The sequence below is a fragment of the Plectropomus leopardus genome, chromosome 8 (assembly GCF_008729295.1).
Source record: "Plectropomus leopardus isolate mb chromosome 8, YSFRI_Pleo_2.0, whole genome shotgun sequence".
NCBI classification, from domain to species: Eukaryota; Metazoa; Chordata; class Actinopteri; order Perciformes; family Serranidae; genus Plectropomus; species Plectropomus leopardus.
Window position 1 is genome coordinate 34,101,302 of NC_056470.1, and position 25,412 is coordinate 34,126,713.

Genomic DNA, 25,412 nt, shown 5'->3' on the forward strand with positions numbered 1-25,412 from the left:
GCCTCCTCCTCTTCCTCCTGTCTTCCTTCTTTTTCTTCCCTTTTTCTCCATCCTCCAATCATCCTCATTTGGAGCCGCTCTCTGTTTCCATTTCAGCTCATTCATTCAATCTTTCTGCTCTGTCTCATTCAGTCGAAATCTTTCCATCTGTTTGTGATGCTCGGAATATTGCGGTGCATAAAAATAAGTGCAGCTCTAATTAGCAGTAAAATTGGAGGCTGATTTTGAAAATACGATGTTTGTTTTTCCCGCCGTCCTTCTTCGCTGTGTCTTTGTAGAGGCAGGAGAGCTTTATAATGTGTGTGTGTGTGTGTGGACCAGTAGTCTGCTCAGAACGATAAAACCTAACAGTCAGGCGGACAGGCATCTATCCATCCCGCCTGCCGGCCTGCTTGGCACACACCATTTATTCCACGATCACTTATTTAGTAGCCTGTCTGTCTGAAAAAGAGACACAGAGATGGAGAGAAAATGATGTTCAACCTGCCCCGGCAATAAATACCGAAGCATTTCACACCAGTTAAACCAGCTTTTCTTTAGTGTTTCATGTCAGTAGAGTCAATTTAAGGCTTAAATGGGCAACCGTTTATGAAATCACGATGGATCGGTGGGCAGATAGAAAGATCTGTGAGTGGCTCCCGACATTTTCAGCTGGTGACTCCTTAAAAATGAAGCAACATCTTCTTGCAGCCCATCATAACTGGTTGTGGATTATGCCCAAAGTTAGTCACAGAATGATTTTATTTTTTATTTAGATATCTGTGAAACAAATGAAGAAGTATAATTACTCAGTCAGAGAAAAAAGTTACAATTTTTAAATTGAATCAAGTCATTTTTACGTAAATAACACATTTCAAAACAACAAGAGTTGAACCAAAGAGCTTCTCAGTGGAGGCAGCGGGGTCAGGATCTGCCTCCACACAGGGGTGCATGATTAACCCTTTGAAACCTGGATGGACATCACTTTTCTTGTGCTGCTCTCAGATGTTTTGATTTCTTTCAAAAACAAGGAAAAAAACAGCAACTTGACAAGAAATGTTCCACAAATTGCAAGAAAAAGTATATTTATAAAATATGAAGCACAGAAAAACTATGTTTATAATTGTCATTAATAAATATTGAAAATTATGTTGCAGAATTATTTCTAAGTACTTTTTAAGTACTTTTGTTCCAAGTCATTCTTGTTTGTTTTTTTGTTTTTTTAACTTTCCTTTTTCTTTCTTTTTTTTGTGCTAATTTTCTCTCTTTTTTCTGTCACTTCTCAAATTTCTCATCACCTTCTGGCCATGTTTTTGAATGAAATAGAGCCAATTTGCTCAGGTTTCAAAGAGTTAAAGAAGTAAAAGATGCATAAACGGCAGCAATACATAATATAACAGAATAACAACAACAGAGATAAAGCAGGGGTAAAGTAAAAAAAAAAAACCTGAAACAACTCACTTTTACTGCTATTTAGAGGCATTTTATGTTACTTCGTACTTCTACTTTACTACATTTTAGTGGAAGATATTGTACTTTGTACTTTGTGTTTATTTGACAGGCAGTTATTTTTCAGATAGAGATCAGGGCTGACGCTGTACTTATTAATCTGTTTGACTTGTGACGCTGTGGTTTTTTGAGCCTCTCATCAAGATCCAGATGTTCAATTTTTTTCTGTAACAATATCTGAAATAGATAAACAAGCTTCATCTCTCAAATAAACATCACTAAAATGCTACTTACATATTAATACATAAGGATAATTGTCTTATTGTGCTTTGCAATTAATCAGTGGACAAGTTCTGCAAAATGAGGACTTTTGCTTTTGATATTTAAAGAACTTTTTTTGATAATATTTTTACCTTTACTTATGTAGGTTTTAACATGTAATAGAGTATTTTTTACATTGTTTTATTGGTACTTTTACATACACAAAGGATCTAAATATTTCTTCACTGTCGACCCCTCACGTGGGAAACTGCCTCTCTCCATTATGATGTTTTTGGTGCTAGAGTTTCTTTTTGTAGCTTTAAATTGAAATTTATTCTCACTTATGTCGTATCCGCTGTAAAAAGGTGGCATCAATAACGATGACGGGAGGAAGAGGATGTTACTGTGATTCAGATAAAGTGGGAGGAAGACGAGCTGGGTAATGATGATGATGATGATGATGAGGCGGTGGTGGTGTGTTGCGGTGGGGGAGGGGCGCCGCCGGTCATAATGCAGGCTGTTGACTGTGTTATTGTCTGGTCAGGCTGCAGACTGCACGGGTTTAATCAAATAAGCAGACACTGCTGCACTCGACCCCGAAACAAAAGCCTCCACAGCAGCAGCAGCAGCAGCAGCATGCAGACTCTCTCTCTGAGGACTCACTGCATTTCACTCACAACACAAAAGCTACACATTTTTTGGCCCCTATGTTATTTTATTCGCCCTCATCGTAATTGCTGGTGTCCACGGAGGCGTCGGCAGTCGGCAGTCGGTGCACAGCACATGCCTTCGGTGTAATAATTTGAAAACTCATTATTTTCTTCCCACCAGCGGACAGTTTGGACATTATTTCCTCGTGTCACGCTGTCAGTCCTGCTGCCAAGAGAGACACAGGAACTGTCTCACAATTTGATTCCAGCTGTGACACAGCTGTAGCTGAAATAACGATACTTTCTTTTTTTTCTGCAAAATCATTTAATAATTTCCTTTCATAAAAGTATACAGGGCCGTTCTAATGCTTTTCGGACTACTTTAAAGCTTCCAACTTCTTTCATGATGTTGACATTCAAGTTCTGAGTCAATATTCGAACGCTGCACAGTTTTTGTTGTTTGTTTGTGTGTATACATTTTTCACTGTTTTCAGATATAGATTCAGTGACACTAGTTTTATTAGTGTTACAGTATTTTTAGAATTAGATTCCAGTGTTGGATTGTATCGACTTGCAATTCAAACATTTCCAGTAACTCCAGAGTGTTAAGTCCAAAAGTGAGCATTTATTGAAAAAAAATCACATATGTTTCTATCTAATGATATATTGTACTCCAGTCCATATTTGGTGGTTCTCAGCCTTTATTAAAAAGCATAATTTTCACTGCAGTCACAAAAACACTGTACTCCTCAGCTCACCGCACATAAAGAAAGACACGCGTGTATTAAAAGAACAGTCTGGTAGCAATTTAACCCCTTGTAAACCTGGACAAATTGGCTTGGTTTCTTTCAAAAACATGGGAAGAAATCAATGAGCACCTTAATTAGAATTGACCCAGAAACTGGCAAGAAATTAGTAAAAAAGAAAAAGAAAATTACCTGAAAAGTAGCACAAAATCAAACAAGTAATAAACAAATTACAAAGTGAAACATTTTTTTTAAATAACAACAGGGAAATAAGCTGAAAAAAATTATAAATATAGGCTATAATTATGATCATAAGAAATACAGTTTCTTGGAAATGTTTCCTTACTGTTAAAAAAGTAATATTTTTAAATCTAATTTGTTTATAAAAAGAGGCCAAACCAATTTTGCCGTGTACGGCCCACGAGCCCATCTGATCCGGCCCGCCACGCAATTCTAAAATACGTCTAAACAAAAAAATGTCCACATTTGCTTTTCTGAGATAACGCTGATGGCTGTGGGTGTCCGAGTCAGGTTCAGGGTCAGTGAACACATCACCTGAGGTTACGTGCCATCGCGTGATAACATTGGATATTGATCCGCACGTGATATGCGTCATGTGCCAGGAAACGCGAGGTGGACGCAGAATGGCGCGCTTTTCCGGAGAAATGGACAAACGATTATTTATTTGTTGATGTAAAAGCGAACAACTTTGCCTGGTTTGTGACGTGGCAGTGACGAAAAAGGTCAGTCTCGCGCGCCATTACAGCCCGAAACGTGCGAAACTGGACGAGTTGAAAGGACAAACGCGTTGTGATAAAAGTAACGATTTTCGTCGGAGTTGGGGTGTCCAACCATCAGCTTTCATAAGACCACAGACCGATAGAGACAATGTGAGGAGGACAGTATTGTGGTGAGTGAATTAATAGCTAAAATGCTGAAACCTCGTGCAGAAGGAGTTTGTGAATGAGTGTAATTTACTGGTAATAATCGTGAAACCGTGATAACTGCGGGTTTTCATACTATCGAAATCGATAATAGTTGCATCATATGTGTTCATAATCTAGTAAAGCATCTGAACGCAGCACACGAAAACTGTAAATGTAGTTTATATATATAGCACCTTCCAAGAGCAGAGTTCACAAAGTGCTTTATTAATAAAAGATTAAAAGTCTTGAAATACAGAATTTTGCATTTAAAAAAAGGCAAAGGCAAGTCTGATGTCAGTCCAAATTTCAAAGGATTAATATTCTGTCCCTCAACTAATCATTGCATTACACTTAAACAAATACAAATTCAACTTTTACATTTTTCCAAGTTACATCTAAAAATGCCCCAAAGTTTAAAAAAAAAATTAAAGCCCTTTGATGTACACAATAACACAAACTCCTAAGTGTGTGCAAAGTGTTCGGCAACACATGAACGGTGATTCTTGAAGCTGCATCATATCTCTTTTGTTAATGATATTTGTCACTTCCTGTACACAAACCCAGCAAAATAAAGCATCATGCAATCCACCAGGAAAGCACTGAGAAATGATATTTTGATGAACCATCAGAGAGCAGAATGAAAAGCAGAGACGGTTCTGAAAAATCTCACACGGAGGTGACTTCATGAAGGGAGCCTGCCATCTGCTGGGCATTAATAACAGCTATGAAATTATAGTTTGATATTTATTTATGTGTCTATTCAGGACACACACAGCAGCAATCACATGACACCTGTAATGTTAATGACTAATTCACACAGAATACGAGCTCCCGGTAATCAGTCTCTTTGTGTGCGATGTACTTATGTTGTTGTCACAACAATGAGGTTTCACGAGTCAAATGTACTTTATGCAAGAATATACAAACATTATGTATTAGTAATATGATGTCTTTACATAATGCATGTAGCTTATAGGCTGTTTTAAATGTCAAACTCTGACTCTAGAATTGCCCCTGCAGTAATTAACTGAGATCATTTTCCAGATTCTTCTTCTGATGTTCACATAATATTAAAATCTTGGAGTTATTATGACCTTAAGTCAGCCAAGGTGAGAGCAGAATCATAAGCTTTTCCTCGGGGAAAAGAATATGGGAATGTGTCTTATGTTCGTGAGCAAAAGGGAAGTGGAGGACAAAATAAAAGACAAATAAATAAGACAAGGACAAATAAGTGTACAAGCTACAAAATTAACTCTTTGAAACCTGGGCAAATTGGCTTGGCTTCCTAAAAAAAAAAAAAAAAATCATTTGAAGAAGGCAATGAGCAGCTTAAGAAGAATTAGCAAGAAATTAGTGGGAAAAAATAAAGAAAATTACCTCAAATTTAGCAAAAATAAAGTACAGTAAAATAAATTTGTCTGTAAAATAGTTCTGATAAGTATATCGTTTTCTGGCCTTTTCTCCTAGCTTTAAAAAAAAAAAAAGTCCAAATCTAGTAATTTCGTGCAGTTTGCGTAACATTACTTGCCAAGTTGCTCATCGCTTGTGACAGTGACAGAATGCAGAACAAGCAAAGTTTTTTAAATGTTCCTCAAATATAAAAACTTATTTTTCCTTGTGTTGGACAACAATTTGTAGCCGATGAAAACAAGATACTTTTAAAGAATAGCAAAAATGAGGAAACATTGGTGAATCCCAAAACAATACGTACTAACGAGCTCAACAGAAATCCCGGATACGAGCAAAAAGAAGATGGCATTAGTTTAGTTCGTGTGTGATTTAGACGGACGGAGTCTCATGTTGACAGATTTATTTGTGGGTTCACGTTTGACCCACAGAGCACGCAGACGGTTGCAGGTTTTCGTCAACACGTTGTGATAAATGTGAGCTGCAGCTTGTTTCTCGTTGTTGTCAGTGTGTCTGTAACTTCGTCAGTTGTTAATGTGTGGAAGTCTCTTCTCACATCCCACTGAACGCTCGTCCTCCGCGGAGAGCTCATCTGCTGCTGGAGACGGGTGGCGAATAAACATCACAAACAACAAGCAACAACAGTTTAGCAACAGAAAAATGTGTTTGTCAATCTGTGAAATTTAACCTCTCCCTCTCCTCCTCCTTTCAGAGGATTCATCATCAGAGAGCGGCAGTGGAAACGGCCTGCCCGCCCTGACCCCTCCCTCCTCCGCTGTAACGGACGCCGCCATCGTCAGAGAAACAGAGGTCATTAATGTCAACGGCGGCCCCGCCCCGCTGGACTTCAGCACGCCCACGTCCTCTTCCTCACCGTCAGAGGACCAGCAGCCGATGAACCTGAGCGACCCCGCCCCTCAGCGCCTGCCCCTGTCCACCTCACACCTGCCCGTCACCGTGTCGGCGGCGGCCGCGGCGCTGCTCGGCGCTCTGCACCCCAATGCCCCCGAGGAGCTCCGCAGGAAGTACCCGCTGGCTGCCAAACCTCCCCTGGCTCCACACCCGGCCCTGCCTCTGCCGCTGCCGCACACACACACACCTCACACACATAATGCACACACTCCCAACACACACTCCCAGTCCCACACACACACCGCAGAGCTGCGACTGGACCGAGACGGCAGGGAGTACGGGGGCAAGGTGAGACCTCACAGCAGTGTACTTACACTTCAAAATACGTTTTTCCAAAACAAGCTTTAACAATATTATACATTGATATTATTTTGTACTTTCATAGAGTTTGTTTTTTAACCAGCATCAGTTTCTCATCATTAATATAAAATATTCATTCACTTTCAGAATTTTAATCCTTTAAATGCCACGGTTTTGTCATGATGCCACTATGAAAAAAAACAAAGAAAATGAATCAGTTTCAACATACTAAATGCTAAGTAGATTTTTGTTGGTTATCACAGACTACAGTATATCACTGATTTGCAGCAACATTGATTTTTATACATTATTTTTTGTGTAGTGTCAAATACTCACACTCATACTGCTCTGAACACAGAAAAGGTGCTTTTTATAACGAGGCCATTAAAATGATATTAATTTAAATATTTTATAGATATTTTTCATAGAGTTTATTTTTTAACAAACATTAGTCCTACGTATAAATATCAAATAATCATGATTTTACACCCTTAAATGAGAAAAAAACAATTATTTGCAGTACACTATATGCATAGTAGTTTATTTATTTATTTGTTATATGTTTTTCTGCTTTGATGGCTGTGGGATCAAAAATGTCAGTTTGAATGGGTTTCACTGGAGCATTTTTTGCACTTAACAGTCTGAATTTAGCTATTTAGTTTCCACAGTGTATTTTAGACTTATTGTAGGAGCTGAGCTGCAAATTCCAAGATTAAACAAAAATACTCAATCTTGCCAAAACTGAGGTCATATGCATGAACACAGCCAGAATGATGAAAAAATGAAGAATGAAAGTGCGTAAAATGCACCAAACAGTCTCTTAAGGGTTAAAAACGCGTCCACTGGAACAGTGAAACAGCTCATAATGTTAAAAACACACAAAACAAAACTTTCACTCAGCTGATAATAAAACGGATGTTGGTGTTCAGTCCCCTCAGTACAGCTCAGGTGGCAGCTACGACAGCATGAAGATGGACTTGGGTGCCGAGGACCTGACTACGGGGCGTCACGGCAGCCAGGTCGCCCCCGACGATGACGACGATGACCACGACGACCACGACGACAACGACAAGATCAACGACACAGAGGGAGTCGATCCCGAGAGACTAAAGGCCTTCAATGTAAGTCAGAGTCAGTGTGTGTTGGATCCCGTGATGTCCCCGCGGGGATCAATAACGTGTCTCCTGAAATTCATAAAAAAAAAAAAGATATTGAAGAGCTGAAATTCTGCTCTGCCCTTAAAACCTGTCAGTGCCATAGATCACACACACTTAGAGGTAAAAAAGCACCAAGACTCTTAAAACCCACACGAAGGAACACAGAGGACATACAGAAAGCTCCACTTACCGTTTTTTATATATAAAATGGATCCGACAGGGCCGGACGGTAAATCCCAACCACAGAGGACACGAACACGCAGCTGCACACAGACGGTGAAGCTCCATTTCTCTAACAGCTGTGTTGTCCTCCTGCAGATGTTTGTGCGTCTGTTTGTGGACGAGAACTTGGATCGGATGGTTCCCATCTCAAAACAGCCCAAGGAGAAGATTCAGGCCATCATCGAGTCCTGCAGCAGACAGTTCCCAGAATTCCAGGAACGCGCCCGCAAGCGCATCCGCACCTACCTCAAATCCTGCCGACGCATGAAGAAGAACGGCATGGAGGTACCGTACCTGCTCGTTTCTTTGTTTATTTGTAAACGCGGTGTCTTAATTAACCCGATGGACCGATGTCAGAGTCAGTTCATAACCTTCGTCACTTTCGAAACGTTGATATGAAACGTGAAACTTACTCATGTAATTTATCCTTGGATCTTTAGAGACATACAACTTCTTCTTCTGGCAACTCAGCTGTCTTAACCCTTTGAAACTTGGACAAATTTGTTTGATTTCTCCCTAAAACATAGGAAAAATGCAGAAAGAAGAAAAAAGTACAATATTATCTATAAATTTGTGAAAAATTAAATGAATAAAAAAACTAGGTAAAACAAGGAAATTACCTGTTAAAAGTGTTTAAATAATAATAGTAATTTAAAATGTATAATTATGATCATTCTAAATATAGTTTTTGGACATTTTTTCTTAGCTTTTTAAATTGCAATAATTTTCCAAATTTACTAACCCCCTGCAATTTGAGGAACATTTATTGTCATGTTGCTCATTGACTTTTTTCCCATGTTTCCAAAAGAAAGCAAACAAATTTTCTCAGAGTTGGATCGTTTAAATACTTGTGAAAGTTTTTATCATCGTTATTCTGCCAAGTATTTTCTCGATTAATCAACTTTCCATTAAAGTTCGTAATCTAGCAGAAAATACACATTTTAATTGCCAAATATGTCTTGTTTGGTCCGACCAAAAGTCTAGAAACACAATATATTCAGTTTAAAGTGATGCAAAGCAGTTTCATCACACTGGGGAAGCTAAAACCAGAGAATGGCACCATGAATCAATAAATAAAATATTATTTACATAAAAATAATACATTTAAAAGGACTATAATAAAGGTAGAATATGAGTAGTTTTAGTATTGATAGTATTAGTATCAGCAGTAGTTATTATTACAACTTTAACGTATGAACATTTCTGAAATGCAGCAGTGATTTGTGATTCTGTTTTTATGCTTTTAGCGACATGACTTGAACGCAGCGTTCGGCGGTTTTGAGAAATCGTTTTAATTCAGTCGGAGCTGCACGGACGAATTACTGTGCGATGGGCTCTGTGCCGCAGACCTGACACCTGCTCTCAGAAAGCTTTTAGACTGACAGACATGTAATTCCCAGCCACTCTGCAGATAATTTAGAGGCAGAATTAACCGCGTCGCTCTCATCTGCATCATAAGTGTAGATATTACGTTTATGAAAAATATTCTTCAAAGTAATGCGACCAAATCAAAATCACTCGCAAGCCTTTTCCACCCGAAAATATAGAATAAAATAAAGATATTATTTACCTGTTTTTAGGTGACCAATCAAATCACTGGGAATAAATAGTTGTGAAAATAAATGTTTAAAAAAAATTATAAAATACATTTTAATAATAATTAATATAAATTTAAGATATGGTTTATAGAAGTAGTGTGAGTCAGCTGTGGTTCAGCCAGCAATCTTGAAAAAGCATTTTTTTCTCTGATGCTCTCTTTTGTATTCTGCGGTTCATTCACGGGGGTGTTTTTGATCAGCAACATGTTCAGAGAAGATAATTCCCACAATTCACTGCTGGCCTCGCTTCTTTTGTCAGTCAGTCGACTCCTGCGGGAGCCAGTCAGCTAGAGGACATCCTGGTTTCTTTCCTGATGGTTCTCGTTCAGTACAGTGTGTGCTGTATCTCTGCACTGAGCTAAAATGTTCTCCGCTGTGTTTTTTAAACGTTGTGCGAGTTCCTGATTAAACGCTCACACAGAAGCAAATGCAGAAACAGGAGAGGGAATAAACAGATCACAGGAAGTTAAATGAGCTTAAAGAAGGACAAATGTTTTGCTCCAGACTCAAAAATCAAAAGATTCAGACTCAGATCAAAACACAAAAACAGTCTCTAGATTGTTTAGGAACGTGTGATTTGTTCATATATATTGTCTTATCAGTAAAGCAAACATTTATTAGTGTATAAAAGCAATTATCCTCTCAAAAAATGATTTTTTTTGTTTTGCTCCCAGTTTAACTGTGTACATTTACTGTATAAATCCCAAATCAGTGGCTGAAATCTATTTTAATACATCTCCATCTTCAGTATTTGTTTATTTGTAATCAGCCATGTATCATTGGGGGAATTTCTTCAAATTTGGCACAAACGTCAACTTGCATTCAAGGTTGAATTTAGAGTTTGAATTTATGAAATTAGAATTTGATGGTCAAAAGCTCAAGGTCAGTTTGACCTTGCACCCATCTCATTCTGTGGAACACGATATCTCAAGTAGGAAATTTCCTTTAATTTGGCACAAACGTCCACTTGGACTCACCTTCGAACTGATAAGATTTTGTTTGTCAAAGGTCCCTGCGACCAGGCATCTGTCGTGTTTTCTTGAATGCGATATCTGAAGAACACCTAGAGGGAATTTCTTAAAATTTGACAAAAATTTCCACTTGGACCTAAAATTTGGTGGTCAAAAGGTCAAGGTCACTATGTCCTTGCATCCGTCTCATTCGCTTGAACGCAATATCTCAAGAGGTCCATTAGGGAGTTTTCTTAAATTTGGCTCAAAAGTTTCACTTAAGGATGAAATGATTAAAATTTGGTGGTCGCAGGTCAAAAGTACCTGCCCAGGGACTGCAGGCAGAAAATGACAATTTTGCCAAAACCCTTCAAAATGCATCTGTCCTTTTTTCATGTAAGGTTGATGTTTTATTGTGCACCGTCCCTGTCTAAATAAAATTACATTACATTAAAGGTCAAGGTCACTGTGACGTCACAAAACATGTTCTTGGCCATAACGTGAAAATTTATATGCTGATTATGACAAAAATTTTTACTCAATTGTCTAACAGGATAAAAATTATGATATTTATATACAAAGGTCAAAGGTCGGCCTTACTCTGAGATCATAATGTTCTCCAAAAACACTTTTCTGGCTGTTGTTTACCATCACGGTAACTCAGGAACAGAAGGGAAGACATTTGGTCAGATACTGAATGTGTGACACTAATTTTGAGTGTCGACCTTTAAACTGTTCTGACTAAAAAGATCTTCGGTTCTGCAGTGAGAAGCAGACTTTGATGTTAACTGTAAGTGCAACTTTTATAGTTCATAATTGAAGAATTATATATATTCAGTATTTTAATATTCATTTTACTAAAAAAAAAACCCAACTTGGTTTAACCTTGGTGTTTGCTCCCTGAGTCTTCTCCAGTAGTTGTTTTCACCCTCTTAAAGTCACAATAATATAATATTTAGTATGGATTTATAATGTAATGTATTTGTGTATGGTTCAATGATAACAAACAGTTATCATCTCTTGTGAAAAAAAAGGATGGAAAGTGCCTGCAAATGGGCTGTAACTATAGAAACAACAAGCTGCAGTCAGCTTATTTCAGTGTACAGATGTGACACGGTGCAGAATATCGAGACCCATCAAGTGACAAACTGACTTAAAGTGACAGATGTGTGCTGTTAATACTTTTCACACTTGATAAAACAACATGTGCAGGAACCAGCAGGAACCAGCAGGGCGTATGCAGTGACGCAGATAGTTCAACGATGTGATCTTTTCTAGTGATTAAAAAACAATAATGTCTGTAACAAAGACTGTCATGCTGTCAGAGATAACGAGGATCTAACTAATCCAGTACCCTTCATCTAGAGGTCAAAGGTTGTCACTGCCGCTTCTTCTTCTTGGAGAAATTAACTTTCATACCAGTGACTGAAGTCGAGCCTGAAGTTATCGAGTTTGTCTGAATTGAGTCCAATGGTGAAAGGTTATTTAATCCAGAAGTAAAATATAAGTATGTTAACCGTTGAAAACCTGGCATCAGCATCCTTTCACAAGCTTTCAAATCTTTTTAACCGAAGCAAACTGGTTTCACTAATAAGTAAATTGGTGATTAAATTCCTAGAAAAAAAAAAGAAAAATTACCTGAAAATGGTCTTAAGAAGAGACAAAGAATTACAAGAAAATTCTCCAAAAAATCCAGAAGATAGACATCAAACAAAAGCCAGACTTTGTTGTATTAAGTTACTGTAAGCCGTAAATTCACCGTCTCTAAGCAGAAGGTCTCTGCTCCTCTGTGCAGCCGCCTGCATGTCTGCAGCTCCTTGTTCCAAAGAGTAGCATGAAAATCAAGAGCACTCACTTCGCAGCAAAATCTGGGGCCCAAAACGTCCACAAAAGTACACTGCAGAGCACACTGACTCGCAAAAACAACCCCAAAGTCTCAGTTGACTGAAAGTCTCTGAGTGATGATTCAGATCTCCAACTATCAAGCGCCAGCCCTATTTAAATTATATTTTGGGGATTTTTAAATACCCTGCTAAATCATAATACCCTAATCCTGATCGAGCCTAAATTATATCTACTAATGGCTCCACAATCATGAACACCAGCTTTAAAATACTCTTTCATGTATTCATTTGCGATAAAATAAAAGAATAGTATAATATTATACAACGAAACAACACTTAAAAGGAGTTTTTCTGCATTATGAATATTAAAACATCTGATACTTTAAGTACATTTTGCTGTTAATACTTCTGTACATTTACTTTAAAATTTTAAATTCAGGACTTTGACATTATTTTTACAGTAGTGTTCTTCACTTCTTCTGCAGCTGACTGCGTTTTGAATAAATCCACTGCTTGGTTGAGTGTTATGGGAGTACTGGTGATGTTGATCAGTGACTGTGGAGTCTGAGAGGCAACAGGCTGCTTCACTCTGAGTCAGTCACTGAAATGTCTCTGCTGCCCCCCTGTGGTGAATCATGATGTGATACTACACGGTGCTGTAATGATAATTAAATATTATCAAAATGATAATGATAATACTTCTTTTTTTAATTCAGCACTTTTCAAAATATAGTTTCAAAGTGCTTTACATGGTTGAACTGGAAACAAAAAAAATCAGGATTAACAGAACGTTATTACATTATAAAGGAAATTAAATGTGCAAAAGTAATATTATTTTTTTAAAAACAGTAACAAACAGACAATACATGTTGAAAATGAAATGATTTGCTTACTTTGCTTTAAAAAATGTATTGAGTTAACTTTTTTTGATAAATGTTAAAACTCTTGTTTCTTCTTGTTTTTCCTCCCGTACAGAAACAACTTGTGGATATTGTGTTGTTTATATAGTTAACAGCTGAGTGTTTTGTTGTGTTCTGATCCGTCCAGTAAATAATCCTTCTAGTCTAATTTAATCAGAAAATAACTACGACATAAAAGGCAGTGTCGGCCTGTATGTAAATCCTCCCGTCCTCACTTCAGTCATAACTGAATATATTATTTATATTCATTCACTAATTTAATTCCATGATGTCTCTGTTTTTTCTGCAGACCCGCCCGACTCCACCTCACCTCACCTCAGCCATGGCCGAGAACATCCTGGCAGCCGCCTGCGAGAGCGAATCACGCAACGCTGCAAAGAGGATGCGCCTCGACACTTATCACGTAAGTGTGTGTTCATATTTAAAAGAAACAAACATTTCTTGTTTTTTATTTGACTAATTAATGAACATTAAAGCAGGCTGCCCTCGGTCTGGTCTGTTCAGAACAGAGCTGTTTAATTAAAAATCACTAATACTGAAAGAAATGTCTCTGGGTCCAGACCTGAAACCGCCCACGCCGCTGAGCTGCCTGATTCGTTTGCCATTGTGACATGAAACAGCATTTTCTCTGTTAAAAATTAAAAAACAAGTGACCAGTGAGCACTGTGGGCAGACTAACTATTTACCAATCAGGGTCACAAGCAGGAAAAATGTTGTTGATGTGGAACGGTTTATTGTCCTGCTGGGGGGGTCACTGCCATCAGGGAGCGCCGCTGTCAGGAGGGGGGGCACCTGGTCTGCTGCGTTTGTGTGGGTGTAGCGGACAGCGCTCAGCAGTACCCTGCTGTGTAGAGGGGTTGATATCAGAACGTGTTTCAGCCACTTGGGGCGTTGTCATCCTTTGAAGACGATGTCATTGAGAGCCGGAGCTTGCGCAGTACCGATATCCGCAGTGGGAGATTTCTCGCCAAACGACCTATTGAACCAATCAGAAGCAGCTCCAGTGAATGCGAGTGCATGGGTTGGCTGTCATTCGTCAGTCATGCCAGAAAAGCCCCCTTTCTTATTATAATAACCTTATCTTATTTTAATAACCAATTTTAACCAAACTTATAAAAACAAACACTTGAAGAAACATCTGGGTGATGAGAATTACCTTCAAACCATCTCTGGGAAAAATTTATTTGGCTTGTTTTTTACATTTTTAATTTGACCTATTCACTAACATGGAGGGGCGGGCTTTATGACCTATACTGCAGACAGACAGCAGGGGGCGATGTTGGCCGTCTTTATATTCAGTCTGTGGGTGAAGCAGTGAAAACACTTTGAATTCAGCGTCCACTTAGACTGATACACACGTTGTGATATCGATGCAGCAGGGTAACGCTGAGCTGTGGGGTGCGTGCCGTGTTTTTCTGCAAACTGGGAGCATGCCGACCGTATATGTAACACTCTGACTTTACATAAGTACGTCATACAACCCCTAACTATCACTTTAAATCTCAGTGACACTTAAATTTTGTCAAAGAAACATTTTCAGTGTCCTAAAAGACAGTTAGCAGTAAAATTCCTCTAAATCATAACACTGAGGTCTTAGTTGCATTTTTTGTCCACCCAGCTTTCTGTACAGTATTTTTTTTTAACAAAAGAAATGTCCCGTGTCCTCCTCCAGGATGAGCAGATCTCTCTGGACAAGCCGTCCAGCGGGGGAGGCGGTCTGAGGGAGCCGGCGTCCCTCGCTCACTCCGCCTACTCTCTGGCCGCATCAGCCTTCTCCTCCCAGGACACCCAGCTCTACATCAACGGAGCCGGCCTCAGCTACGGTTACCGTGGATACCCGGGCCTGGGCGCTGCCATGCAACATCCCGTTTCCCTGACGACCGGCGCTGCTACTCAGAGCAACGGTAAGGGAATGGGCGAGGTGGGGAGAGACACAGGAAGAGGGTCTTTATGGAGACGGACAACAAATGGTAGTTAGAGGGACGGGTGAATTAAAGAGGAAGCAGGCGGTCAGGAGGGAGGAGATGAAAAGAAACAACATGAGCCGGTAATTTGAGGATGAAAGAGGAGGAGATGAAGAAAAGAGGGCAGTGAAAGGAGACAGAGCAGCAGATGGCAGTGTGAAACAGCAAACACACACGATACTGATGTCGCTTAAATACTCAAAGTCATGTTGCTAAAACACAATTATTATCTGAAAACTTGAACTGAGGTGTGTGCATCTTTTCCGTGTCCGTCAGTTTCTGTAAAAGTTTCAAGACAAAGGTTTGATAACAAGATTTTTGTCAAGCAGAAAGATTCGTGCTCAGCAAACTTACCCTGAATGTTAACTGTTTGTCACAGCTAATATGTGTGTGTGTGTATGTATATATATATATATATATGTGTGTGTGTATACACACAAAACAACATATTTTTTCTATAATCAATTGTAGACAGTATTGGAGGAAGTATTTAGATATTTTACTCGAGTAAAATAAATACTTCACTGTAAAAATACTGTTACAAGTAAAAGTCTTGCATTGAAAATGATATTTAAGTAATATTAAGTGAGTAATAATCATATAATTAGGAACATGTACTTAAAGTAAGTAAAAGTACCCAATGCAGAAAAATCTAAATTAAATAGAAAAAATATTAACCCAAAAAACTAAAAATCATTCTAGATAAGTTAGAAAATACAATTTTTTAAAAATTATAAATAGTTGCAAAGTCTTTTTTCTTTTTTTTCAGCTTATTGATTATTTGACAAATTGTCTCTGCTGTACTTGCATTAACTGTTGGTAGTTCAGTTTATAACAAAACCTCATATTTTATAAAATGTTCTCATGCTTTTTATGCAGAAATCTGAATTTGTAGTAACTAAGGCTCTCGGATGAATCTAGTAAAGTAAAAATGTTTCCCCCTGAGATCTAGTGGAGTATAAGTACAACGTGGCATAAGTGAGATGCAGGTGGTCCTTCGTCCTCCTCTTCCTCATGTTCAGCGCTGCTGCTGCTGCTTTCGGCACCGCGGTCACCTGACCCTCCTCTTCCTCAGTGTCAGGCAGGAGGTTAAATGCTGTTTTCATGATGCTGTCAGTCACAATCGCCAGTCCAATTTTTCAGTACGCTTTTGTACTTTTTGGTAAATTCCAGAGTAAATCGTTACAGACTGAAACGATGTCGCCACATTGTTTTCTTGTCCCATATCATTGTAATCTATTACTATTACAGGAAGAGTACACCTGTATGTATGACTTCTCAGCTTCTTTTTTAAAGTCCTTTCTGGGTCAGACGCGCTTCAGATTGTGGTGTGAGCGCTACCGAAGCGTGATGGAGCGAGAGATGAGGGGATGCTAAAAAAGGCGCTCCGGCCAAAATCTTTGTGCTCTCGCCTCGCTCCTCGCTCTGCTCACAATCACACGGACATGTTCAGCTAGAGCGACTGTGAGACGAGAGACAGACGAGATCAGCGTTATTTCGTGCTTTAGCGCCCCCTAGCTGTAACAGTCAGACAGCTGCTCGCACGCCGTTGTGACGCCTCGCTGTTCTGTATAAAACATCAAATCGCAGAAAGGGTCCACAGAGTGGTCTCGCCTCCGGGCCAGGAACGGAGGTAGTAACAGCGCCAAAACGAGGTCTGTGTGAAATGTAAAGCCAGAAAGACGTGACCATGGACGTGCTGAAAATACAAAATATATTTATGTTAAATATTTCTTCTGTCACATCATTTTAAATAGAGAATTATTATATATAGTTTTCTGGACATTTTCTCTACTTTTTGGATAATTTTCTAAGAGTCCTCCCCTCTTTTTTAAAACTATTTATTTTGGTAATTTTCTTGTCACCTTTTACTCATTTCTTGCAATATGTGGGACATTTCTTGCCAGGTTGGTCATTGCCTTTTTCCCCTCATGTTTTTGAAAGAAATCAAGTCATTTTGCTGTTTCAAAGGGTCAAATAAATTATGAAACACACAAGAAAACTGATCCAGGTTTCAAAGGGTTAATGAAGCCACAGGCGGTAAAAAGATATTTCAGCAGGCGTCTTGTCATTTTCAGCTGACTGATGTGTCTCTTCTTCACCTTCTTTCCTTCTCTTCACATCACCATCATTTTCTGTCCTCCACCCCGATCATCTGTCCTTTTCTCCTCCTCTTCGCTCCTCCTCTCACCTCTTTCTCACGTCACTGTTTCATTTTCTTCTCCGTCCACCTTCAGGCCCCACAGACCTCAGCATGAAATCTCTCTCCTCTGCCAACATCAGTAACTCCTCCTCCGCCGCCTCCACCAACAACAGCCTGGGCGGGCGGGGCAGCGGGGGCGGAGGAGGGGGCGGGGCGTCGACCCAGCTCAGCCAGCCGGAGATCACGGCCGTGCGTCAGCTGATCGCCGGCTACCGGGAGTCGGCCGCCTTTCTTCTGCGCTCGGCAGACGAGTTGGAGAACCTCATCCTGCAGCAGAACTGATTTGGGCGAAGAACACACACACATTCACACACACACACACACACACACACACACACACACTTTTCAGTATGTTCGTTTTGTGTCGTCCCCCGTCTCTCCTTATCGACACCAGTCCTCTTGTTTTTGCTCTTCCCTCCTGAAATCTGCCTTCTTTTCGGAAGCTGTGGCCACTTTTTTTTTTGTTTTTTGGAGATAAAAGTGGGAAACTTGGAGAGAGGGAGGGAGAGGAATCCCACCATCCCCAAAACAATCCCCCACAACTTCAGTCCATCGCCTGACGAGGGATAAAAGTGGAAAAACAGGAGCGTTTGGGACTCTGGAGGAATCTCTTCCTCTCCTCTCGGGAAGCACCTCACAATCAGCACTGCACTCTGAGCGCCGGAGTGTGGAGGAGAGGAAGAGAGGAGAGACTGCTGGACCGGTCTGGTTCTGGACAAAAAAATAAAGGCTTTTGTGTGGAGGAGCATTTTTGAGTTTCGTCGTTGAGCTCCAGCACGGGGAGTTGAGATTGACGGGCGGCGTCTTATGATCAAAATCATTTTAAAGAAATAACGACTCCCTGAATCGGTACTCTGTAAAATCTGACAAGCTGACCTCACTTAAAATAATCTTTGAACCGATTACCTTAAGAAAGGAAAGTAAATGTAAATATAAACTTAATATGTGTTCACTTTTTATCTAATTGTTACTTTTACTCGAAATTTAGCTATATTTACTTAATTTTGGGAAGTTGTTGCAACATAAAAACGACAAGTTAAATTAACTTATTTCTAAGTGTTAGCAACTTCAGTAAAGAAAGTTAGTCTGATTTAAAGTGATCATCACAAAGAGGATTTTGCCGATGATGAAGTTTGGAGATCTGCAAGTTCGTTTTTGTTTAGAAAAAAAAACAAATATTATTGACCAGTTTGGATTCAGCAGGATGCAGATTTACAGCACAGTGAACTTGGTTTACTGAAGTTGCTAGATGAAGATTTTTTTTTTTTTAAGTCGCAGCAGCTTTGCAAAATCAAGTAAATGTAACTAAAATTTAAGTAAATGTAACAACTCTAAAATAAACAAAAGTTAAGACTAATAGTTGTATTTACTTACATTGTCACAGCAGTTGGTTTCCTAGATTTTTTAAAAGTAAAATAAACTTGTCAGATTTTGCAGTGAAGCTGTTGGTTTAAGCGTTTTCGATTTGATCTGAAATTTAATTTTTTTTTTTCTTTTTTTGGGAGTCCAGCAAGTTTTTTTTTTTTGTTTTGTTTTATTTCTTCCCAAGTGACTGAAAGAAAAGAAGCGGCTTGACTTATCTTAACAGATAGCACTAAACACGGAAAAGACTTTGAGTTCAGAGGATCTAAAGTTTGGAAACTGGAAAAAAGAAAAAGGATCTGTTTGGGTTCAAAAAAAAAAAAAAAAAAAAAAAAAAATGAAGGAGAGAAACTTTTTTCGTGCTCGCTTGTATATAAGCTCTCTGTGTCCTATAGCACTTTTCCCTCACCCTGACCTCCCCCATCCTCCTCACCCCCTTTTACCCAGGGAGCAACTTGCTACTTATGCATCCAAGACGCCATGTTGACCACCAGGAAATACCTCAGATCAGACCTGCCAATCCCATTTTCAGTTCACACACACACACACACACACACACACACACACACACACACACACACACACACTGCAAGTGAATGGTAACATTCCCACCTGAAGCCAGTTTACTTCTTCTTTACCACCTGATGTCTTCAATGTTTCTATATTTTTTCGGGGGGGAACTATATTGCGCAAAAGACCTGTAATGTCGGAAGCATTTCGAGAACTGATGTAAACTTTTCAGACACTTTTTCTTTCGTCCGTGCGGGTTCATTCGTGTGCTGCTGTATATATAATCAGATCATCTTGGAAACTTGAGAAGAATCAGAGTTGAGCGTGTTTGTGTGCGAGGTGATTTTCTCCTTAAAGGGGAGGGAGGAGTGTGTGTGTGTGTGTGTGTGTGTGTGTGTGTGTGTGTGTGTGTGTGAGTGTGTGTGTGTGTGTGGGTCTGTGGGTGGAGGGGAGGGGTTTTCTTAAATGAAGGGTTGATGGCAAATTTTACCTCCCGCTTCTACTCTTTACAAATGTAGACGCCAACGAAACCTCAGCATCGTTCTGTTAAACGCCCCTCCCTCCCCCTCTTCTTCTCCTCTTTCTCTCCATTGGACCTACTCTTCACCTCTTCTTCGTGGACCTAAACATCCTCCTCTTCCTCCTCCCCTCCCTGGTCCGGTCCAGGCTTCAGAGGAAGAGGAGGACTGCTCTGTCTTACTGTGTTTTCTCTGTTCAACTCTGAGATGGCCATTGTTATTATTGCTATTATTATGATTATGATAATGATGAACTTTCATGTCGCTGCTGCTATTCAAAAACCGGACCTTCTGCCATAGACCTAAAACCTCAAACAAAGCCGGGCGTTAGCTAGCCGCAGTGCCCCGTGCAAAACCCGACCGACCAACCGACCTCGACCGCAACCTGACCACAACAGAGCAACGCAAAGACTCGCAGGAGGACTCGGTGAAACACACGCACGCGTCCCGCCTCTCTCAGACCGGGTTGGTTGGTTTTTTTGTTTTTGCTTCATAGGGCTTGATTCATGTTGTGTTTCGTGACTTTCTAACTGTGAATTCTTTGGTTTCGTTTCTTGTTCACCCTCTGGAGGGCGCAGGGAGGGACGTGTTAGTGGAGTTTGTGTTTTTTCTCCACATCAGGCCGACAAGTACGCACGGAAACCGCTTAAGGGAGCAAAAAACGTCCAGTTTATAACACTGATTAACTTCTTTTTTATGCTAATTTAATCCAGAACGAGAGAAAAAGAGACTAAATTACTTTAGATAATTTTGAGAGAGAAATCTTAAAATTGTCAGTTTGCTTTCAGCCATGTGGATATTTCTGAAGGTAGTTTTTGTTGTAAGAGCTGAAAATGATGTTTATTGGATGCTTGGTCGCTTCTGCAGCTTCTTTGTTAAAGAAATAGTTTAACATTTGTGGAAACAGGTTTGTTTTGTTTTCTGAAGTGTAAGACGAGAGATCGATGCCGTCCTCTGAAGTGTCTCATAAAGCTGGAGTCAGCAGCTGATCAGCTGAGCACAAAGACTTTAAACTGAGGGACTTGCGGACCTTAAATTTTGGTCGGAATGAAAATTGTGTTGACGACATTTTAAATATCTAATGACGTTAGAATTTCGGCCTGTTAAGACAATCCTGATGGCGTGAGCTCGACGTATTTCTCTGAATCAGTCTGAACTTTCTGTCGACGCGTTCGGTGAGACGGTTACTCACTTCAAACCCTCAGCTAATCCCGACGTTAGCGCGAGCTTCTACTACACAAAAACATTTTCAGTTAGACAGTAATGATCTAAAAAAATGCAGTTTATTTCTGTTAACCTTTTGTATGTGACATGCTGCTCGTTAACAACAATCCCCGTAAGGTTTTTGCGATACACTGGCGTTATTAGCATATTTTGGCATTTCTCATTCAGCAGTCAGGTGCCTCTTGGCTGCTGAATACCATCTGAAACGTCTTTGTTTTCTGTCTGAAGTATCACGGCCGTGATCTGCAGCTTTGAATCCCGTCTCGTCCTCCAAGCTGCTTACATTGTCAACTGTAACGCAGATCCCTGATTGGCCCCAATTTTGGATTTTAATTTCTGTGAAGTGTTTTGGGCGGCAGTGAGTCTAGACTAAAACAGAGAGAGAAAGAAAATGTTGCGCTCCTGTTATCAGGATGGTCTTAATGGTTAAGAATTTCACATTTTGCTGACGTTGGGTTTTGTTCTCCGTACCTAATTTTTCTGCATCAAAATGACATTAGCACGATAGGTTCGGAAGATTATGGTGACTTGACAACATAACTTATGACCGACAAAATATGGTTTATATTCTACGTAAGATTGACGTTGGTATTAGACGTCTCGAATTCTGATGACCTGACTTCACAACCCTAAATTCAACCAAATATCAAGATCTAATGAATCTGGTTTTCAGCTGGGCTCACCGTGTGCCAACGTTAATCAATCCACCTCCACTGTAAAAGAACAAACAAACTATTTGTTTTAACTTTAAAACGTTCGTGTCCAGACTGCCTTAAAACCTGAAGTTGACTGAATTTGAGAAGACGAGTTGACTTAATTCTGTAATTACTGAACTTGTCTTCTCAGGTTCAGTCATCTTAAAAATGTATGGCAATATGGACACTAACTGTTTAAGCGGAAACAGATTATCTGATTGTTTTTTTCAGTGTACCAGCACCTACTAAGCTCACTGAAATAATAAGATAGTTCTTGTTTTTCGATCCATACAAAAAGAAACAAAAACACAAATGAAATTGTGTGCGGGACTGTTTGTTGACCTCGAGGAGTCACTTCTTGGAGTTTTTAGGCAAGAGATAGTTCACTGCATAATAAACCTGCAGTATGTTTTTGCAGATTTTTATAGATTTAAAAAGGAGAAAAAAATGTTAATTTGTGAGCTTTAAAGGTGCCTGTAGGCAGATTTTGTTTCCTTGCTGCAGTTTCCTGTTTCCGGTCTTTGTGCTAAGCTAACCACCTCCTGGCTCCAGCTTCATATTTACCGTGTGCACGAGTGACATCAATCTTTTCATCTAACCCTGCAAAAAAGCAAATGTTAAACTATTGCTTTAAGAAACTGTGAGAGGAAGCAGTTTTAGTTTTTGGCTTTTGGTGCAGTCACTTAAAAAAAAAGCCGGATGATTTGTTCGGAGTTGCTCACTCGACACCTGTTAGTGCAGACGAGGTTAAAAATGAACGAAACGTTTCTCCTCCCGAGGCATCGCTCTGTGTACTGTGCTTCTACTGTGGTTTCTACTCAGTTTCGACCGTCGTGTCACCGTGATTTGCTCCCTTTTTTTGCACACTGAGCGAAGCAACAGTCATCTGTGATTTGAAGGTGGGGGGGGCTCTCTGTGTGTGTATGCATGTGTCCCCGGAGGGACCCCCGACCCCCCAGACTTGCACTGCTGAAGTCAGAGCATAGAAAGAGGTGTGGTGTAGGTTTTTTTGCAATGCAGCTGATAATCATAGCATTCACTGGTGTTCGAGGGTTTGTGTCGGCGGCCCGCAGCGACGGTCGGACGGTCAAATCTGTATCATACGCGCCGCACGACGAGCTGTCGGGCCACAGAGCAGAGGACAAGCCATTCATTCAGGTGCCATCGCACCGCGTATCGCAAAACCTCCATCCAGACTTTCACTGATTTACATTCGTGTGCAATGTCCGAACCACCGTGTCGAGTTAGTTTGAGATGTTGAAAATGTAAATTGTCTAATTTATGATTAGATGTAGAAGTGTAAAAGTTTTGTTTTGTTGGGTTTTTTTTTTTCACAAAACAGGAAGCTCTTTTTTAAGTGAACTGATCACTGAATGACACAAGAGAAATATGCAAAAAAAAAAAACAACAAAAAAACAATGACCCAACTAGAGGAGAAGGAGGAGAGAAGGAGGGAGGATGATGTCGCAAAAGTCAGACATGTAACAAGTCACAACGATTGAATTTAGTTTCCCGAAGAGTTTAAAACGTGATTTATCTGTCCTTTGATTTAGAGGAAATCTCGCAGTTTAACACATTGTGAGACCTGCAGAGGTACAATCAATTTTCCTCTAATTTCAACCTAATTTTCTTTGTTTGATGTAATATTTGATGGCAGATTAAACATTTTTGTGTACTTTTAGTGTGGTGCAATTGTTGTCAACCCCAACATGAGACTTTTTGATGACTCCACCGTCCTTCTGTCCTCCTGCTCGGTCCTCACTGTGCTCTCAGATACTGCCAGTGTTTTGGTTGAGTCTGCCTGGTTTTCATTGTCGGGGAGATTCGACAGCTTTGGGACACCTGCAGACGAGCTTAGCTGGTCTCAGAAAGATCTTGTTGGTTTGATCCGCTCTCTGCTGTCAGAGGGTCCAGAGTCACACGCACAAGCGGATTTTTATCCTCCTAGAGGATATTATAAATCATTTATGTTCAAGATCTCCATCTTAAACATGATCCCAGCTGCACAGAAACGCTCTGTAACACCTGCTCAGATGTTTATTTTTACTGTGCACGCCCACTATACGCGACCAGACATTGACTCCCATTCATCGCATATTGGAAAGAATCATAGACTGTGTATAAATATATGTCTGCGGTATGCTTAAGTGAAGCTAAAATATCTGCTGCAATCTTGTGCTGGTGACATCATTCAGAGCCGGAGTTCAGGAGATATCCGGCCAATAGCGAGCAGCCAGTCATTGATTGCAAGAGCATTCAGTGATTGGCTCACACAGCTGTCAATCATGGCAGAATATCCCCTTTTTGTATAATTGAATAACTAATCAAAACCAAATGTATCATAAAAATGATCCCTTTAACGGACATCAGTGTGATGAGAACAACCTTCAGTGACAGAAACCGTCTTTGGGAAAAATGTACTGGGCACATACTTTGAGTTTTAGTTTGGTGGGGGGGGGGGGGGGCGGGCTTTATGACCTATACTCCAGCCAGACACCAGGGGGCGATCCAGATTGAAAAATTAATATTTGGGGAAGCATGTTGTCCATCTTTATATACATGAGAGAGCAATTTGAAGAATTCAAATTTTGAACACTTTAAAACAGCCAATCAGGATGCAGCCATAAGCGACCAGCGGTGCAGTGTGCTCGTGGCTGCAGACCAGTTCACCTCAATTTACGTCCACCCGGCCACGTCGTTAGCTTGAATCTATCCTTTTTCTTTTTCTTTTCTTTTTTTTTTTCCAAAAAAGCACCAAATAATTTTCTGTCATATTTTACAGATTAAGCTGAATATGACTCATTCACATGAATAATATTATTTTTACTTAGAAATTCCCCTGAAAACATTTTTTTCATTAGTTTCACTTCAACATTTCCTGAATTTACACGTAAATTGTCACACCCTCCCGTCAAAGGTATCCCAGCATGCTTTGTATAGCGAATCAGTCGCTTCCAATACACAATAAATGGGAGCAAATGTCTTTCATAGTTGCGTATAGTGTGCATGCACCGTTTGTCTTTAATTAACTCCTCATCTGCAGTGATGCGTCAGTTTCCCAAACAGTGAATAAGTTTGTTGGGTTTGAAAAGCTCATTCCTCATCAGATTTTTGTCTGAACTCTAAACTCAGGCGTGCAGGCGCCGAACGGTTTGTTTCTGTCTGTGATGAGCAGCTGATGTGACGCTGGCCCCTCAGATCAAAGCCGGATCCAACAGTTTTTCAGTTTTCGATGGAGTCGATTTCAGGAAAAGTTTTAGTCCCAACAACCCGACTCAGATGGATTCAACCGAGCAGACGTTCATTTTACCTCCCTCCCAAACGGCTGACTGTCAAACTTTGTCGCCGCAGCTGCTGCCATTCTGAAAACCTTGAACCTCCAAAATGTGTTTTTAAGAAATGAAGGAAATCCATCAGATCAACAGCCATACAGTCTCTACGTTTCTCAGAGTTAGTGTAAAATGGGTTTAAAATGGTTAAATGTGGGTTTTTATCTGTACTTGAAGGATGATAACGAGCGACACAACTTTATTGATAGACTTTATTATCACTGGACTGTGTTTCTTAAACTGCAGCTTGGAGCCCAAAAATAAGTTTAAAAAGCTGTTTTTTGTT

At 39.9% G+C, this 25,412-nt stretch overlaps 1 protein-coding gene across 1 annotated transcript in view; it reads left to right on the plus strand.

Annotated features, from left to right (window-relative positions):
- Positions 1-18,358, plus strand: part of LOC121947546 (nucleolar protein 4-like) — a 180,893-nt gene extending 162,535 nt beyond the window's left edge. The window contains exons 6-11 of the mRNA XM_042492641.1: positions 6,131-6,618; positions 7,560-7,751; positions 8,106-8,294; positions 13,611-13,724; positions 14,994-15,225; positions 17,523-18,358. Coding sequence (XP_042348575.1) covers positions 6,131-6,618; positions 7,560-7,751; positions 8,106-8,294; positions 13,611-13,724; positions 14,994-15,225; positions 17,523-17,770 — 1,463 coding nt within the window. The 3' untranslated portion in view covers positions 17,771-18,358. The remainder of the gene's footprint in view (positions 1-6,130; positions 6,619-7,559; positions 7,752-8,105; positions 8,295-13,610; positions 13,725-14,993; positions 15,226-17,522) is intronic.
- Positions 18,359-25,412: the final 7,054 nt, after the last annotated feature.